The sequence below is a fragment of the Perissodus microlepis genome, chromosome 23 (genome assembly GCF_051167445.1).
Source record: "Perissodus microlepis isolate ML-2025 ecotype Zambia chromosome 23, ASM5116744v1, whole genome shotgun sequence".
Taxonomy (NCBI): Eukaryota; Metazoa; Chordata; class Actinopteri; order Cichliformes; family Cichlidae; genus Perissodus; species Perissodus microlepis.
The window spans coordinates 24824651-24842108 of record NC_140482.1 but is presented as its reverse complement, the minus strand read 5'-3'; the positions used below and the strand labels follow the sequence as shown (position 1 = coordinate 24842108).

The 17458-nt window shown below is 38.3% G+C and overlaps 2 protein-coding genes across 2 annotated transcripts; both read left to right on the top strand.

The window, feature by feature from the left end:
• The first annotated feature begins 419 nt into the window (after positions 1 to 419).
• Positions 420 to 6094, top strand: f7i (coagulation factor VIIi). The gene is made up of 8 exons (XM_084920739.1): positions 420 to 500; positions 1002 to 1162; positions 2203 to 2227; positions 2617 to 2730; positions 2877 to 3014; positions 3349 to 3464; positions 4141 to 4261; positions 5278 to 6094. The coding sequence occupies exons 1-8, from the start codon at positions 440 to 442 to the stop codon at positions 5886 to 5888; spliced, it is 1347 nt and encodes a 448-aa protein (XP_084776865.1). The 5' UTR covers positions 420 to 439; the 3' UTR covers positions 5889 to 6094.
• Positions 6095 to 8802: 2708 nt separating this feature from the next.
• Positions 8803 to 17430, top strand: f10 (coagulation factor X). The gene is made up of 9 exons (XM_084920736.1): positions 8803 to 8915; positions 11792 to 11952; positions 12164 to 12188; positions 12365 to 12478; positions 13440 to 13571; positions 13723 to 14012; positions 14306 to 14423; positions 14937 to 15124; positions 16033 to 17430. The coding sequence occupies exons 1-9, from the start codon at positions 8855 to 8857 to the stop codon at positions 16453 to 16455; spliced, it is 1512 nt and encodes a 503-aa protein (XP_084776862.1). The 5' UTR covers positions 8803 to 8854; the 3' UTR covers positions 16456 to 17430.
• Positions 17431 to 17458: the final 28 nt, after the last annotated feature.

Sequence of the window (17458 nt, the reverse complement as noted above, 5' to 3'; positions counted from 1 at the left end):
CTTTAAGCAAATATTCTTTATTGGGGAAAGACTTAAATGACCCCTGAAAACCAGGGACAACTCAAGAGGTTTGTTTGGTAGGAGGCGCACCGGAAACCAGAACACGGGACCTGAAATAAATAATGTGTAGAAAACACAGTGTTAAATTTGGGGGATTCCAAAAGAATATTCAAATGTCAGAATACCACAATTACTGAGACTCTTTGACTCTGAGTTATCTCCACATTTATATTTTTAAAATTGTCAGTGTGTGAGATTCATGAATACTGTAGCCTTAACGTGAATGACTGTAAAGAGGGAATGAGATATCCTCCTAGGTTTTATTTACCGACCGTTAAAGCAGAGCACATGATCAGTGGGCGTGGACTATATAAATATTCCCTGCCCCCTCATCTTGAAAACCCCCTGTTTTCTGGCAAACACTCTGAATCTGGTCAACATGCTGCTGAAGGGCTGCTGCATCATCTGGACTCTGCTGTGGGGCACCGCTGCTGCTGCAGGTTGGTTCCTTTAGAGAAAATAACAATAAAAATAACCTCAATTGGGAGCAGTTTTACACATCTTCTAATTCCATCGAGAAACCTAAAATGAAAAGCTTGACTTATGATAAAATCTGAACTTTGTGGATGGTTGAAGAAATGTCACAGACTGGCAGGTAATATATTTTTATGTGTATTTTTTTGTGTTTTTAGAAAAATGCAAAGCAGATGTGTCTAATGTTTCTTTAACTGATTGACAGAACACAACTGTTTTGCTGGTTTAGTTATTTTCATTTGAGGTTAAGCTTTTTCAATTTTTACTGGTTAAATGATCACTGTTAGCTCATTATTATTTCTTTCAAAAATTGAATACTTTATTATTAATTCTGACATTTCGTGCTATAAAACTTATATTTTCACATATGCAAGTATGTAATTGTTCATACATGACACTCCACTTTGTACATTTAAATGATTTTATTGAAAAAAAAACCCCTCAATCTTTGCAACCCGCCCTTCCAGTGTTTGTGGAGAAGCATGAGGCCAACTCAGTCCTGCAGCGCTGGCGACGAGCAAATAGCTTGTTTGAGGAGGTAAAACAGGGAAATCTGGAGAGGGAATGCATTGAGGAGATCTGCAGCTATGAAGAGGCTCGGGAGGTGTTTGAGGATGAAGATCAGACGGTCAGACACACTGATGTTTAAAAGAAGTAAAACTAGAAGAAGAAATAGAAGTAAAAAGTCCCTGTGGTGGACCTCCTTAGGCTGTCATACTCTGGGGGGGTCTCTGGGTTTTTGGGGCCCAGGTCTCCTCCATGTCTGCTTCAGGTCCCGGGGGCGGAGCTTTGTCTCCCAACACCCACTATTAGACACGTACATGGAGAAACCTCATGAACACAAGCACACTCACACACATGTGTAGATGCAGTTACCCACAGACACATTATCTGAGGTTGCTACTGCCTCTAAAGATATCTTGTACTATTAGTACTGTGTGCTGTTCAGTAACATTGTCACTGTTATTTATGCATATGTTGGTTGCTGCTGTGGTTTCTCGGACGTTTTCTGTCTCTTTTTTTGGTGTTGAATCAGATTCTCAGTGTTCTTTCTCTCTCTATCCCTCTTTTTCTCTTCTAGTTTTCTTTCTGTCTTCTTCTGTTAACTTTCTCCCCAGCTTTTTTCCTTTTTCCCCTTTTCTATCCCCCAGTCCTGTCCCTTGTGGTTGTATTAACCCAAAATAAATTCTAATAAGATATGACTGTCAAGTGGACCATTATCCCATAATGTTAATCAGCATGTCATTTTCTGGCCTTCTGCTAACAGGATACAGGCTAAAATCATTTTGAATTTATAAAACATAAAAATGTAGAAACTAAATTATTCAGCCTTATAATTTTGCCTTAGTTTGAAAACATAAGTGACAACAAAATTCTACAGTTAAACTGACCAAACTGTCAATGATGATTAAAGATGATTATTAAATTAGACCTCTGGCATGTGTTGCATATTAAACAAATCTTTTGCTCCAACTTTATACAATACTCTTTTTCAGAATGGAAATGATCCGCCTGCTGATACTTAGTCAAAATGAGCACAGACGCTACAGAAACCTAAAAAAACTCAAACTGTTGTTTAATACACTACAATGTTTATCACTAATTTACCGATCAAAATAAATAAATAAATAAATAAATATGAAAGTTATTTAATATTTGTTTCTTTAGATGCGGTTCTGGCAGTCATATGATGGTAAGTAACATTTTGATTTTAAATTTGTTTGTGTTACGTACGCACATATGACAGGCGAGACCAAAATAGAGATGGTTGGCTAAAAATCAAAAACAACATATCAGCACAAACACATCAGATGTCAAGCCTGTGATGGACGACTGATGATTTGGACACATTGGAGTCATTGAGTCGATCGTGAACTCCTTCGAAATCCAAAGTATTCAAGGGTTGAGTGTGAAGCTACCTGTCTCACAGGGTCATGAAACAGGACAATGATCCCAAGCACATCTCCAAGCCAGTGGACGCAGTGCAGTGAATTTTTCTTTCCACAAAAGTAAATCAAATTTTCTTGCTTTCATTTAATCACTTTGATAAATCTGACATTATCATTATAACTCTCCTGTAAGGTCGTGACCCCTGCCTAATCAACCCATGTCATAATAATGGGACATGCATTAATCTGGGAAATAGCCAAATATGTCAGTGTCTCGATGGGTTTGAAGGACGATACTGTCAGACAGGTAAGAAATAATTTGGTTAAAATTAATTTTATATGAAGATTTACAGAAAATTGCTGAATTTAAACCCATATACTTTTATTTCCCTGGTATTTATCTCTAAATAAAGAAACTTTAAAGCTTTAAACAAATGATTTTGATTTTCTCAGTCTTTGAAGATACCCTGAAGTGCCTTTACCTAAACGGGCGCTGTGAGCAGTTCTGTGATGGCTCAGGATCTAGACGTCGATGTTACTGTGCTGATGGATACGTGCTGGGAGACGATGGACGACACTGTGTCCCCAACGGTAGAAATGTTGCAGGACTACCTCCATTAAGAGCTTTAACTTCATTATTTTTACCCTGATCACGATGTGAAATCCTTTATTGAGCAGCCATCAAATCCTTTTATAATAGATACATTTGACTGATATGATCAAAACTATTTGACCCCAAACTTAATGACTGTCAATTTAATCGTCTCATTTAAAGGTAGTCACATGATGTCTCATTACGGGAATGGCTGATTGATTGCTTGAGTTTTATAAACTTCTGAATTTCTTGGGGAAGACGTTAAGTTGATTATCAGTTACTTTACATCTCGGAGGATTAAGTAGTTGTGCGGTTGCATTTGTGTTACAGTGGAGTATCCATGTGGTCGAGTGGCTCCACCAGAAATAGGACAAAACCAGACTGCAGTGATTACTCCAAGGATGGTGGGGACTTACCACTGTCCCAAAGGAAACTGTCCTTGGCAGGTAAACACTGCTTTATATGAGTGATCAAACTGATCGTTTCATCATGGGTGTTTTCATTGCACCATTCACTCATGAGCTGCATGAGTTTACTTGATGCAATCAAGCCTACAGAGTCTTGCTAATGACCTACTAATTGTGTTCAGATGTGTTACAGTTGGGACATCGGCCCTCGAGGACTGGAGTTTGACACCCATGTCCTAGAGGGATTGTCTTCTACGTAGCAGTAACATTGCCAAAATTTGTCAACAATTCAAACATCTTGTGTTAAAGTGGAAATGTCAACTTGACAGTGGACAATTTGAACTTTTGATGACTATGTTAATGCAAGATTCGAGCTTTATACAACTTAAGTAGGCGACTTATCTTTAAAAACACCCTGTACAGTTTTTGAGAAGAAAATATTTATTTGTAACAGGCTGTAAACATTTCCTCTGTTTATTTCTGCTGTAAAGCTGGACATTTTTACATGTTCAGTAGAGACTAACCAAATTTTGGAACCACAGTCAAGTGGGTATGGTAGAAAAGCATAACATAGTTTAAATGATACATTAATGCAATAAATTACAATAATACACAAATGATATATGAAAATAAATATTGTTTTTAGTCTCAGGTTTGATTTTTATCCTGGGAAATAGTTCTTATAGTTAATGTAACCTTGTTTTTTTTTTATTAGGTTCTGGTTCAGTTAAATGCAAAAGCTCACTGTGGAGGTGTTCTCATCCATCCAAAGTGGGTCATCACTGCTGCACATTGCATCCATGGCCATGACCCCCAAAACCTGACTGTGGTAGCAGGTAAACTAATTTGCATCACTAACATATCAGACCAGTTTCTAATAAAATGTAAAATTTAAATATCATTAACTTGTTTTAAGTTATCAAATTGGCTTTTAAAGTTATTTGTCACTGCTGCCTTTAATTGCCTGTGACATTATTTCTAAAAGTAAAAATTGATATTGCAATGGCGTTAATGTGCTACTTTGCAAAACATACTTATAAAACTATTTTGCCCCTATTGGGGAAGAAATAGGAAAAACTTGATGCAAAGACTTGCATCAGCTTCAGCTTGCTTCATATAGTGAATCATATAAGGCTTATGTGATGTACTCATGAAAGTGGCCACTTTCTCTTTACTTTCATATATTGTTTCAGTAAGTATCCAAAACATACAAGTTTCATTTATATAATTTTTCGAGGGATCTTATATCTGTTTTTACTCTTGTATGCTTTTCATACAAGTTTCACACAAGACAGATACAAACTTTGTACGATATATATATATATATATATATATATATATATATATATATATATATATATATATATATATATATCTTTTCCATATGGGGTATTTTGATATGTTAATTTAACATCTAAATGTTATTCTTTTAAAGTTAGCTTTTACTTTCATTAATTTGTTGAATTGAGATGAAAATATTGGTTACTGTCTTGAAAAATGTATTTTTTTAGTTGTTTGTAGTTTTTAGAGTTTTATATTGTGTACTTTTGTATATTATTTAAAAATGATTTGATCTAATAAATCTTGTACGTTAGTTCATAATTTCACTATAAATTATTTTCTAAAGGTGTTTGCACTCATTTATTTTTTTTACAATGTGTTTCCCATCATTAAGTTTTGTGGAAATTATCTGGTATGGGGCTTTTTTTTTTTAGAATTTAATGTGTAAAGTTTTTGTAAAGTTGTTTTTTGATCTTTTTTTTCCTAATAATTTTTTTTAATTATAGGATTTATTTATTTATTGGTTATTTTGTAAAACTTGGCTTTCTCTAACTCTGCTCTGTGTCACCAGGGGAATATAATTTGGATGTGGAAGAAGGCACAGAACAGGAGATAACTGTTTCTTTGGCAATTGCCCATGATAGTTACGTCTCAGCGACGGGTGACAGTGACATTGCCTTGCTGCAGTTGAGCCATGCTGTCAACTTGAGCCAACACGTCATCCCTATCTGCCTGCCCACTAAAGATTTTGCAACGCGGGAGCTGTTGCTACAACGTTACCACACTGTGTCTGGCTGGGGCAAGAGGACAACAGGGGGCAACGTTAAGACTCTAGGTGCCCCGGTTTCCCCTGTCCTCCGCATGATGCCAGTCCCCATCCTCCAGAACTCCATGTGCTCCCTGAGAGCCAAGTTCAACCTCACCGAAAACATGCTGTGCGCCGGATATCTGGAAGGACGCCAGGAGAGTTGCCGTGGAGATGATGGCAGCCCACTGGTGTCGCTGTTTGGCTCCACCCACTTTCTGACTGGTGTGGTTGGCTGGGGACGTGGTTGTGGGGCTGGGTATTTTGCGGTGTATACCAACATGGCCAATTTTGTGGAGTGGGTGGAGAAGACCATGAAAAATCCACCATCGTCACCGTCGCATTCTCTCGTAATGGTGGAACAGAAAAGAAATTAGGAGATTCATTTTTCTTTGTTGTTTATTTCTTTTCTGAAAAATTTGAAACGTTATCACTAAAATGCTTTCATTGATCTTCCTGGTCTTGTCTGGTTTGTTTGGCTGAAATGTTAAAAGTGAAGTATTTCCATATGGTTTTCTTGAAAATGTTAAAAAAATGGAGAGAAGCAGAATAAATGTCACTGTCAAAGAACTCTGTGGCTCATCTTTGTGGGTAATATAAACTCTTAACATGCCTTTCTGTTATCATGTGTCCACCTTCTCCAGCTGCATTCCAGATGATCATGGTATTGTGTTTTAAAAGCCCTTTAATCCCAGTAATAACTGAACATTTGTTTTTCTAAGCTGCAGAGTCAATACACGTTAGTTTGGACTGTGGACATCCAATACTCGGCCCACTAAGAGCGCTGAGCTGATTGGCTGCCATTCAACAACCTCCGCACTGAGTCAGAGTTTTAAAAGAAATCCCCTCATTTACTGTACCCCATCTAAAAGTGAGGTGAAACAAATTCTTCAGGCCTGAGTGTGTGAGGAAGCTGCACAAACTTTTACAAAAGTGCAATAAGTGTCTTGTTTTTCATAATTTAATGTCTAAAACTTAATTTCCTTGCATACTGCTGCCAGTGACTGGATTTATCTGTTGATGAGTTTTCTACTAGGCTCTGACCATAGACACTGTGCCCTCTGAGTTCCTATTAGAGTCAAACCTTGTTTATAAATGTGGTTCACATGTGAGCTAGATATTAAAGATATCCAGAGAAGCCAATAATGCAGCTTTGAGCTCATCCTTTAGAAAATATCTTTAACTTCTCAAACACTCAAAACCAGACTAAGCTACCAAACTTACTTGCTGACAATTGCTTATTAAAGTTTAATCATAGTGAACTGGGCAGATGAGTTATGCAAATACAGACAAGATATTTTGTGCCTTTTATTAAAATTTTGTCTTTCATACTATTCAGTATTCCCTGTTGACTGCAAGAAATTTAATGATCCAGACTGTTGATGATTACGATAAAATAAACCTGCATTTTTTCTAATGACCAGCAGTAAACAGCCCCTCAGGTTCTGACAGTATGGAAGTCTATAAGAACACAAGAACACGAGCCTGCGGATCACTTAATTTCTGAGCTCAGTGTGCACTTTCCTGTTGAGTTTATGGTATTGGTCTCTAGTTTCGTGACTTTCTGAATGAAGGATTTACCAGCATGGCTACCTTGTGGCTGACAACTTGCTTCCCTATGAATACCCTTATGTTTTATAATCCTTGGTTAAATCTACAACATAGTTTTACACCTCACGTAGTTGCTTATACTGTGCTCTGCTGTGCACCTTACCAGAAATGTAACTACAGATAGTAGGGGAACAGTGCTCAACAGCTGCAACAGATACTAGTTTACTTCCAGAGTATAATGATTAGCATGACAGCTCACAGTTCACCAGCTTTTCTTGTTTTTATCTCTGACAATCTGTTGGTTCTGTTGTCTTCTCTCCTTTCTGTGTTTCATGAAAAGCAGCACGTGCAGCTTGACTGTCTCATTTTGCAATAGATAAACAACCACTTCACCCACTGGGACAGGAGTCCACACAATACTCCAAATTTTTTGGCTTACTCCAAAGAAACAGCATTTTGGTGTTGGTGTACAGATGTGGATATAATCTTAAAGCTGGGTCTTTATGAGACCTCCTGTTGTGTCCTCTATGACATACACTGATCCAGTCTTTTATGTTGTCAAAAAAGCTTCAACTTTTTAATACTGGATTTTGGAAGACCTTTGGATGTAGACAGCACCACCCGAGCAGCTGTTCTGATGATGCCATTGCCTTTTTTTGTATTTCATGTATCCATGAAGGTCAGTACAGCAAGGGTTAAGGTTCAAGTCTAAGGAGCTTGGAAAGAAAAGTGTCTGGACTTCTTTAAGTTGCTTGAAGACATCTCACCTCTCATCCGAGAAGCTTCTTCAGGATGAGAGGTGAAATGTCTTCAAGCAACTTAAAGAAGTCCAGACACTTTTCTTTCCAAGCTCCTTAGACTATGATGACCTGGATGAATGAGAACCTTCACAGACGGTTAAGGTTCAACAGACTAAAACCTTTGACTTGGCCTGATCCTCTTCACAGCAAAGTCTTTTTCAACCATGTTGGTGCTTGACTTGACTGGTACTTTTTTTTTTTTTTGCTCAATTTGAGTACTCAAAGCATTTTGTTACTGCTACATTCACACAATTGCTTTTTTCTATGCCTAAGGACTGAAATTCATGCATTCACATGATGGATGGACTCTGATGGATCTGGGGCCAACTGGGGTTAAGTATCTTGCCCAAGGATGTGTTGACATACAGTTTGGAGATCAAGCCACAAACCAAAGTACTAAATTATAAAGTACTCATATGTGAAACTTTGGTGCTCCTTATATGTTTATTTATTATAGGCACAGCAACTCCACTTACTACAGACTATGCAGCTGACAATAACTCCTTCCTGCCCATCTATTTGCTTCCAGTAGTTGGCCAATTAGAGGAAAGTGCACATGTAGTGAGGATAATGATAGCTTTGTGTTATCCATTATGTATTATCTAGTCCCATAAAAAAACATACTAAACTGGGCATAAGCATAACAGGCGCTCTTTAAAATCTGATTGGCTGTGTCATGATAAATTTCATGCTGGAAGTCATACTAAACATTCTTTGGCGTGGTTGCCAGGGGGCAAACCTCCATGATTGGAGGATTTTGCTTTCAGCAGTGCTATCTGGGACTTGCAGTTCTCCCTTGAAGTTTTGATGACTCAGTTAAAACCCAACTAGCCCAATCAGTCGGTTTAAACACTCCGTCCCCCTCCCTCTCCATAGAGGTCGTTACCCTCTACACCTCCCCTCCTCTCGGCTATCTTATCTCTACATTCAGACTCCATTACTCCACTCAACACAGAGGGTTTTCCTGGCTGATCTCATAAACATCTAGGACCATGTTCTGGTGTATACGTCTGTCCCTGGGACTCCTGTTCTTTCATCTGGCTGCTGCTCATGGTATGTTTATAAAACTGTATGTTTAGCTTTTAACAATGACACATCATAGAAGTGGGGAAGAATATGGTGTTTAAGCTGAGAGAGAAAGAAATACCACTATGTTGAATGCATTGGGTTTTTTAGAGGGGGTGTTGTGGGTGAGGGTGATTGACAGATGGCAGGTGACACGTGACCCCACCCCGTGTGTTTGGTGTGTTGTGTGTGATGTCAGCATGACAGCAGCATGCATGCCACACGGGAAATACTCTACTAAATCATCAGAATTTTCTTTATCATTGAAAATGGACTTTTGAACAATAATTGTATAAATAACAATATAAAAACTTCTGATTTATTTGTGAAAATACTAAATAAAGCAAAAACAAAAAAGAAAGGGTAAGAAGATGCCTATACAGAACCTGCACATAGCCACTATGACATCACTTATTGGTTTCTGGACATTTTGCTGCAGCACAAGCATTTTAGCTGCTGTTATGCTAGTTGTTATGCTGTTATGCTGTTATGCTAGTATGGTTAATTACCATATTTGTACCATTTTACTGCTTCTTTACACCACATTTAAGATATGTGTTTATCTGGTCTTTAGGGTTTTGAAGACTAGCTGTATATAAAAGATAAATATAGCTTCTATCACATAAATGGATTGAAGTTCACTTTTAAAGTTTTGACTTTTTGGTATTATGTGTGTTAGTCAACAGGAGGTACAAAGCAGTTCCCTGCATAACCATTGCAGCAGTTTAGTCCGAAATGCCTCCTTAAACTCGTTCCCGTCGCATGTAGGACTCTGCCAGTCAAACCCTTTGTCAATGATTCTATTCGTAGTTTTAATGGAAAGAATTTGTGGGTTTAGTCAGGTGGCGGTAAACTTCCATTTTGTTGGTCTCAGAATCTCATCTCTGCTTTTTGCAGCCTATGTTGGCTTCATCAGGTGGTTTTCAGTTGATTGTGAAGCAGCGGGTATGAGAATCAGCACTTCCACATCTGAAGCCATAGTCCTCTGCAATGAAAGGTTGGAGTGTCACATGTGAGGGGGGGAGACATTGACCCTGCACCACACTGGTCCATCAGTGAGAGAGAGAGCTGAGCAATTTACCAGCAGCCTACTTCCCAACCTCATCTATGGCCACTAGCACTGGGTAATGGCCAACAGATCACAGTTGCAGAAATTAGTTTTCTCCAAAGAGTGGCTGTGCTCAGCCTTAGCGATAGGGTAAGAAATTCAGTCATTTGGCAGGTCTCAAAGTACAGATGGTAATCCTCCACATCAGAAGGAGTCAGCTGAGGGTGAGGTGTTCTGGGTGTGTTCTACTGGGAAACAATACATGAATGCCTTTGTGCTCCAGAGTTTCCAGAGTTTCAGCTATTTAGATAGATAGCTATATAGCTTCAGCTATAGATAATCCGTAGAAAATAGACAATGGAAATGGTATAAGAACCATTAAGACACAGCAAGTCATATTATCTGTTAGGTCAGACCTTCCCAAAGTGTGGGGCCCGCCCCCTAGGGGGGGCGCAGAGCCATGGCAGGGGGGGCGCGGGATGAAAAGGGGGGGGGGGAACAAAACGGTTGGACACTGCTAGCACGGGCGCCCACAGAAACGCAAAGCAGGAGATGAAGCATTGCTGAATATGTTTCCAAACCAACTTCATTCTAAGCCAAAGACTAGAAAATATGGTGAAGCATATCTGCCCTTTGGCTTCACCTGCACAAGTGCCAAGGTAGGTCTCCCCTGCAGAATTGGTTTTCCCTTTGTTGGGAGCAGCACTGGGCTCTCCAAATCACGGACAAACAGTATCCCACATTCGTGATTTTTAGTTCACAAACACTTCTTGTAATGACTAACTACTCCTGACATTTTGGAGATGTTAGCTCTTTATACAGTAAAGTTAAAGTGAGATACAAATAACATCAGGCTGATCCTGCCACGATTTGTTCCCCTGGTTCAAATCCCGGACAAACAGTATCCCACAGTTGTTTATGTTTTTAAACCCATTTTGCACAGAGAGGCATTTTTTGAAAAATGTATTGATAGCAATGTTGAATATTAAAAAAAAACAACTACATGTAAAATAATCACATCGTGACGCCTCTGCCTTTGTAAATGGAGGGACAGTAACTGTGTGTAAAACCTGCAGATAGTCAGATTAACAGTATTTTGTCTCCATCTGTCATTCTGCAATTCATCTCATGTAAACAATAACGTGGCGCACAGCGTGACGTGAAAAAAGACACATACCTTTGATGTTGCATGACAAACTCTGTATTCCTCGTCCACACGTAAACGCAAAAAAGGAGTTTTAAAAAAATCTCAGTTTTCGGTGATTCGAAACGCCATTTACGTGCGGACGAAACAGCTGCGTTTTCAAAAATGCCCGTGCAGGTGCGGACATAGCATAAAAGAATAAGTAGTTTATTTTATTACTACCTGCAATTTATTGCAGATTACTTGTATTTGCTTAACTGTTTACTAAATGTTTGAGCTGTGAAATAAACCGCAATGGAGCAAAATATGGGTGTGTGTGGTTGGAGGATGTGTTTGTGCATGCGTGTGTGCGCGCGCGCGCGCGAGGGGGGGCGCGAACATTTTTCTTGTAAAACAAAGGGGGGCCCAGCAAAAAAAGTTTGGGAACCAAACCTATAGAAAGCAGTTATTTGTATCAGACTGTAAATATGTTATTTTAACTGTAAAGATGGACATTTTAACATGGGTGTCTATGGGGACTCATTCACTTTAGGAGCCAGCCTCAAGTGGACATTAGAAGAAGTGTTTCTGGCACTTCAAGTGTTGCTTCATGACTTTTTCAAAATGCACTAAAATGAAATCATTAAATTAAATACCGATGTTTAATTAAATGTTTTACATTTTTTTTCTCAGTCTTCTTAGACAGCCAAGTGGCCAATCAAGTGCTGAATCGAAGGAGACGAGCTAACAGCATTTTTGAGGAGTGGAAACAAGGCAACATGGAAAGAGAATGTGTGGAGGAGCGCTGTAGCTGGGAAGAGGCGCGAGAGATATTTGAAGACAAAGAAAAAACTGTATTAACCTAACATACCTCACACCAAAACACTGATTTAAATTTGCACTCAAACATTACAAAATTTTAGGAAATATTAGAAAAGATTATTGTAAATATTAGGAATCATATGTCTAAATTATGGTATTTTCCATTATTAACTATTATTTAGTGATGGAAAATCTGGCTTTTAGATCTTTTGAGCAATTTAATTTTCTTTTGTGTTTTTTCAGGATGAATTCTGGGCCAAGTATATTGGTAAGTTTTTGTATTAAAAATCTTAGAAATACTGAAACTTTACAAATAATACCCTGAAAGGACATTAGGATATATGTACAATTACCAACTGAAAGAGGACAGCTGCTAAAATGTAACCTTGTACTTTGACCACTACAGTCAAACACTTGATTCAATCTGCTGTTCATGTCCCACAGATGGAGATGCGTGTATATCATCACCCTGTGTTAATGGCGGCCAATGCAAAGATGGAATTGGCAGCTACGCTTGCTACTGCCAAGAAGGGTACAAGGGCTTCAACTGTGAAATTGGTGAAGAACTTCAAATCTCACTTACTGCCTTTCAGAAAAACATATTAACTTATTCTGGTCAATAATACAATCTTGTAGGTATACTGTAAGGTTAGTAATGGTTAAGTTTTGGTCAAGTTTTGCTAATGTTTGAAAGCTCCCATCCATTTTCAGTATCTTATCTGAAAAAAGCTATTGCCACAAAAAGGGAAAACTGCTCATTTCAGAAGGAGTTTTCTAACCTTTCTGGAGGTTATATTACTTCAGTATAGATAGCAGTGGGGACAAAAACATGGCTGGCTGAGCCTCCTCTCGCTAGTTTTCCTGGGATAGCCTGACCTTTCTTGAGGTAGGATGGTAAACAATAGTAAATCTAAATCTGTAGAAGAAAAGGAACCAAAGACCCTGTTACAACATGAGCTGTTTCATGGATGCAGGGTTCCTGTGGCCACTTTCTGCATTGTCAGCATGTTTTGGGTCATTGTTATTGTGGACCCATCCATAACAACTTTTCTGTGTTCTCGCTGATGGAAGGAGGTGCTGAAAAAGGGAGGAACACCCACTCTGGGTAAGGGATAAGTTACTGCCCTAAGTGGAGGATTTCAAGCATCTTCTTGTTCACAAGTGAGGGGAGTGAGAAACTGACACAGATTTGGGCAGCGTCAACAGTGATGCGGATGCCATACTTTTCTATTTTGGTGAAGATCATAAAAGCCAAACTCTCGATTTCATGGTCATTCTATGTTCCTACCCTTACATAGGATCACAGACTTTGGGTAGATGAACATTCTGTATGAAGGGATAGATATGAATATAACCAGGATACTGGCAGTTTGGCAATTGTTCAGATGTTAAGCATAATCTCAACCATTCCAAATTGTTAACCATGCACATCTGTGACGATGTAAAAGTTCTTTCAGAAACCTACTTTGTTTTTTTAACAGTGCCACCATCTATCTTAACAGTGTCTGTGTCTTTGCAGTTATTCCTCAGCTCTGTGAGGACAGAAATGGTGGTTGTGAACATTTCTGCGATGTGATGCAGAGAAGAATTCATTGCTTCTGTGCTGATGGATACTTCCTGGCATCAGATGACAAATCCTGCCACTCCAACGGTGAGAGAGGCTTAAGAATGTGAATAGTCTTTTACTCAGATGGCAGAACAGTAAAAGAGCACCTAGATCACAGATCAGACTTTGGAAACCATAATGTTGAAATCTTCTGGTCCCAAAACTCAACCTCTCATTACCATACAAACTCTTTCAGAAACGTACAAATGTGGTGCCATCAGCAGCAAAGCCGTTCGGACTGTTTTCTGGTATGAGAGGAAAAACACAACAGACGGGAACATAACTAAGTTTAACAGCACCGGCAACATCAACTTAACAACACAGCCTTATGTCCAGGATGCTGGTCCAATGTCCTCAGTGTCTGAGAACAAAAGCCAAAACGTGGCACATTATCCTAATTTGGAAAAGATGATTCAGTCTGAAATGGCGAAAATGACTCGTATTGTCAACGGGGAGGACTGTCCACCAGGACAATGCCCATGGCAGGTAGAGACTCTTTCACAAAATGTTTTGGGATTATAATTTAAGAACTTACCCGCCAGATACAGTTTCTGTTTCAGTAAAAAGTAACCCTAACCCATACTATCACCTTCAATGCGATCACATGATTCCCTCAGGGTAAACATCTAGAAGGCATTATCAATACTCAGCTGACACCTAAGAGTTCATAGCATTAAACTTCATTTTCACATGTCTTAGACATCTGCACAGGTTTTATATTGTCATTTCAAATGTTTTTTCGTTTTTTGGGGGGTGGGTGGCTGTTTTTGTCCTCATAGGCTCTCCTTGTGAATGAAGATAATATTGGGTTTTGTGGAGGAACAATACTCAATCAATACATCATCCTGACTGCCGCCCACTGCATGAACCAGTCACGTTACTTCAACGTGAGGCTCGGTAGGTTTGATGAACCAATTGTAAACCTGCGTATATAATTCTAGTTCATCACATTAAGGTAATAATGTCTTTATGCCTATTAAGAAGTAATAAATCTCATTTATGATTTTTAACTTAACTTTATGGTCCATATGACATATTTTTCAATTGTATATTTAATATGATAAATTTTATAACAGATTTTAATGTGGGTATTTTTTTCAAAGTATGAGATATGGTACAGATATACCCTTTTGTCAACTTCTGTAAAAAAGAAATAATGATCACTTAAATTTTTTTAATATACAACATTACCAATGCTGAGGTTATTATGTGCATTTTTTAAGTTGGTAGAAATAGTGCAGTTTAGAACTTTTTTGTTGGTTACGCACAGGTTTTAGGCCATGTCCCTTATCGGGACGTGATTAACAGTGTTCTGTTTTCAAAGCGCTTTGTATGCTATAAAAAAAATTTAATTACTATGATTTTTCATTAAAACATCGCTGAACATCTTTGCTTTTTCTCTGCACTCAGGTGAATTTGACAGGTTGGTAAATGAGGGCACTGAAGCTGACCATATTGTGGACGCGATCCTCACCCACAGAGGGTACAAAGCAGACACCTACCACAATGACATTGCACTCATCAAATTAACCACACCCATCAAGTTCAGCAGGTTCATTGTGCCAGCCTGCATTCCTGAGCAAGAATTTGCTGAAAAGGTGAATTTTTAAAATCATATCATACTATACCATTACATATCACTTTTATTTATACATAACAGGCCTGACCAAAGTGTTGTAACACCAAACATAAAAGAGAGCATAGAGACGTAGACAACAAGGTGGGACAGATGGATGCAGCAGCTGATATAGATAAAATGGGGGTGCAATCATTAAGAGACTTGGATTTGTAAATGAACTGGAAGTCCGTGAACTGAAGGTAAAATTGGACTGACATAATGTTGCTTGCAGCAGATAAAAAGCGAGCTGCAGCATTTTGCATCAGCTGTAGGTGAGCAACGAGTCCTGGGTGATTAAGACAAGATGTTATAAAAGCAAAGTTACGTTTGGACAAAGGAGGCTTAATTTTTAACCACAGCTAGAACTGGAAAAACAGGATTTTACCACTCTGTTCACATGAGAATTGAGCTTTAGAGAATCCATCACACCTAGATTAATAATAGATTTCTCATATGAGGCCAAAGCGGATGCAGATACTGCTGCTGGTGCCACATGAGTTTTATTTTGTTTCTCACTAAAATTCTGAGAATCCCCTGATGTCAATAATGCAAAATGTAATGGAAAATCTAATTTTGAGGTGACGGTGCAATTAGTAAAAGCAAAAAGTTTTATCTTGCTTAATAAACTTTTTCCTATTACTTCAGACTATTGATAAACAACTAGATTTTATACTTGAACAGAGAAGCTTATAAAAAGGTTTGGTTGAGCAAAACATTTGTGTATGCAGCCTTAATCTTTAGTTCATATTTTAAAAAAAGAAAGAAAAAAGAAAGAAAGAAACATAAAGAAAAGAAAAAACAACCAAAAAGTAATTTACCAAATTTGTTTGATTATGTGACGTTTATATGACAATCATACACAGGAGCATGAATTACCTCTATTGTCAGGTCCTGATGCAGGAGCCTGATGGCATGGTCAGCGGTTTTGGACGTCTTGGCGAGGGTCGGGAGCCATCCAGCATCTTGCAGCGCCTATCTGTACCTTATGTGGACCGTCGAACCTGCATCGAATCCACTCCTTTACGTATCTCGCAGCGTATGTTTTGTGCTGGTTATGACACAATAGCCAAGGATGCCTGCCAAGGTGACAGTGGCGGGCCTCATGTCACACGTTACCGTGACACCTACTTTGTCACTGGCGTCGTGAGCTGGGGTGAAGGCTGTGCACGCAAGGGCAAGTATGGTGTTTACACCCAGGTGTCCAAGTACATTCAATGGATCCGTGATGGTATGAAGACGCTGATCCAAAAAAACAAGACCGGCAGCAGGATGAAGAGGAACCATGCCCAAATAACAAGGCTTTATCTGTAAAACATCTGTCAACATCCACTGAGCAGAGATCAGCCAGACTTTGCACCACTCATGTAATCACTAATGAACAGTCAGAGAAACCTATTCATCCTAGTGCTGCAAAGAGCTGCAAATCCTACCTGTGACGAACAGAATTAGAGTCAGTAATTATTTGGGGGTTCCTCAGGGTACTACTCTTGGTCCTTTATATTTTTAATTTTATTTTATGTAACATTAATTTTGTATTAATGTTCATTTTTCCAGGGCAATCATCTGACATCATATTTCTGAACAATTCAAGTCCATCATTTCCTCTGGGCTCTGATTTTGGTCTTAATCTCCACTTTAGATGTTTCGTGTTCTGGTTGGTTCACTGATTCTTCTGTAAGTCTTTCTCATGAGATTGTTTCCATCAAAGATGTATACTATCTCAAACAGGATACATCCTCTGAAATTTGATTGAATACATTTTTTTTAGTATAATTACATTTTTTTTTTTAAACAGAATGCATTTCATAATCTCTGTAATTCAATGTTTTGTTTCATGTATGCTTCATGAGTCACTGGTAGAAACAAGCTTTTAAACTGAACATGAAGCAAATAAAAGCAAACTATAAGAACACGTTGAAGCCTGATGTCATTTAATGATAAGTATAGCTTGTATTTATAATATTTATAATAATACAAAATTGTGTTTTTGCTCAAGAAAATGTAAAATTTGTGGCACAATGGTTTTAAAGAACTATCTTATTACTTGATCTGGATAAACTCAATGTTATGTAAAAATGTCAGTGATGAAATCTATCCTTGTTTACCTCAAACAAACAAACATGGAGACTGTTGATTTTTCAGAGGTCGGACCTGCTGCTTGTTTTGTTTGTTTTTAAAGGAAAGGCCAGAGTCCACTTCAAGAACAGAGCGTTTACGGGAAACTGCGTGGTCTTTTAACTCTTTAGAGAATCATGTGAATAAAATGTCAAAAAACAAATAATTTTATAAGGACTGGATGTTTATATGTACACAA

Coding starts and splice junctions, on each gene's coding strand:
- f7i (XM_084920739.1), top strand. CDS start 440: ATGCTGCTGAAGGGCTGCTGCATCATCTGGACTCTGCTGTGGGGCACC. Junction 3,015..3,348: donor ACGACACTGTGTCCCCAACG/GTAGAAATGTTG, acceptor TTTGTGTTACAG/TGGAGTATCCATGTGGTCGA. Junction 3,465..4,140: donor AAGGAAACTGTCCTTGGCAG/GTAAACACTGCT, acceptor TTTTTTTATTAG/GTTCTGGTTCAGTTAAATGC.
- f10 (XM_084920736.1), top strand. CDS start 8,855: ATGTTCTGGTGTATACGTCTGTCCCTGGGACTCCTGTTCTTTCATCTG. Junction 12,189..12,364: donor ATTCTGGGCCAAGTATATTG/GTAAGTTTTTGT, acceptor CATGTCCCACAG/ATGGAGATGCGTGTATATCA. Junction 15,125..16,032: donor AGCAAGAATTTGCTGAAAAG/GTGAATTTTTAA, acceptor CTCTATTGTCAG/GTCCTGATGCAGGAGCCTGA.